We start from the raw sequence: 1174 nt of genomic DNA on the forward strand, positions 1-1174 counted from the left end.
GCCCGCGGGCCGGGCGGGGGCCGGGCGGGGACCGGGCGGGGCGCTTCTCACACATCAAGGCACAAGTTCATCCAGTGCATCCGCCTGCCGAGAAGTCTTTGCTCGCGTCGCGCGCGTCGCCATCTGGGCCCCCTGCCCCGACACTGCCCTGCGCCTCCCTCGGTGCCTCGAGCTCCTGCCCAGGAGGGGTGTGACGGACGCAGGGACACCCCCGCCCCAATACAGAGAGATGTGATAGCCCCAGAGAGCTGCTTTGAGGCCCCCTGGAGCAGCTGTCATCCAAAGGACCCCTTGGCCCCCCCACCTTCAAGCTATCTGCCTCCTCAGAGGGACACCACGATACCCCCAGAGGGCTGTGAACCCCCTGTGGGGCCGAATACTTAGAGGCTCTGCGAACACCTCAAGGGCCTCTGTGGCACAACCCCCCGTGATGTCGTGGTCCCTCAGCGTTCTCACCTTCCTGAAAGGCACTGACACCCCCCTCCAATAGTTATGAACCCCCTTCTGATGCCAGGACGCATAGAGATCTGCGAATATCCCAAGGGCCGCTGAGACTCCACCCGCCCCCGGACTCTGTGATCCGCCAGAGAGTGCCCTGACTCCCCAAGAGGCACTGTGGCTACCACAGACGCCTGTGGACCCCCATGGAGCTCGGTGACATTGGCTCCCCCGCCCCCTGTCAGGACACGCAGAGGGCGCTATGACTCCTCCCCCAACGAGGACCGCGGCCTCTGGTTCCCGTCTGTCCCGTAGGTCACCTCTGCCTGTCCTGTCTCTGCCAGCTGGGCGTCCGTGTCCCTGCCCCCCGCTGTGTTCAGCCTCTTTTTCGCCCCCTTGTGTCCCTGGTTCTTGTCTCCGTCTGGCTGTCTCTCTCGGCCTCAGCCTCCGGACTCCTCCACCCAGGTCCCACCCGGAGGCCCCCCCATGCATTCCTCCGGACGTCGTGCCCACGCGGGCGCGCGTTCCCAGGTCTACGCGTAACCCGGCAGCGACTCCGGCGGGCACCCCTGCCGACCCCCGATACCCCAGCCTTGCCCACAGCTGGGCCTGGCAGCCACCCGCCCACTCGCGCGCGCCCCTCGCCTCTCATCGGGACCCGTGCTGAACCGGCGCATGCTCCTGCCGCCTCGCCTCGGGGCGTCAGCGCGCATGCCCGGAGCCCGCTGCCCCAGAG

At 67.6% G+C, this 1174-nt stretch overlaps 1 protein-coding gene across 1 annotated transcript in view; it reads left to right on the forward strand.

Moving 5' to 3' along the window:
• NTN3 (netrin 3) overlaps positions 1–1105 on the forward strand; it is a 6518-nt gene extending 5413 nt beyond the window's left edge. The window contains exons 9-10 of the mRNA XM_024759616.1: positions 629–749; positions 904–1105. Coding sequence (XP_024615384.1) covers positions 629–749; positions 904–1105 — 323 coding nt within the window. The remainder of the gene's footprint in view (positions 1–628; positions 750–903) is intronic.
• The last annotated feature ends 69 nt before the right edge of the window (positions 1106–1174 follow it).

Source organism: Neophocaena asiaeorientalis, unplaced genomic scaffold (assembly GCF_003031525.2).
Source record: "Neophocaena asiaeorientalis asiaeorientalis breed wild unplaced genomic scaffold, Neophocaena_asiaeorientalis_V1.1 scaffold254, whole genome shotgun sequence".
Lineage (NCBI taxonomy): Eukaryota > Metazoa > Chordata > Mammalia > Artiodactyla > Phocoenidae > Neophocaena > Neophocaena asiaeorientalis.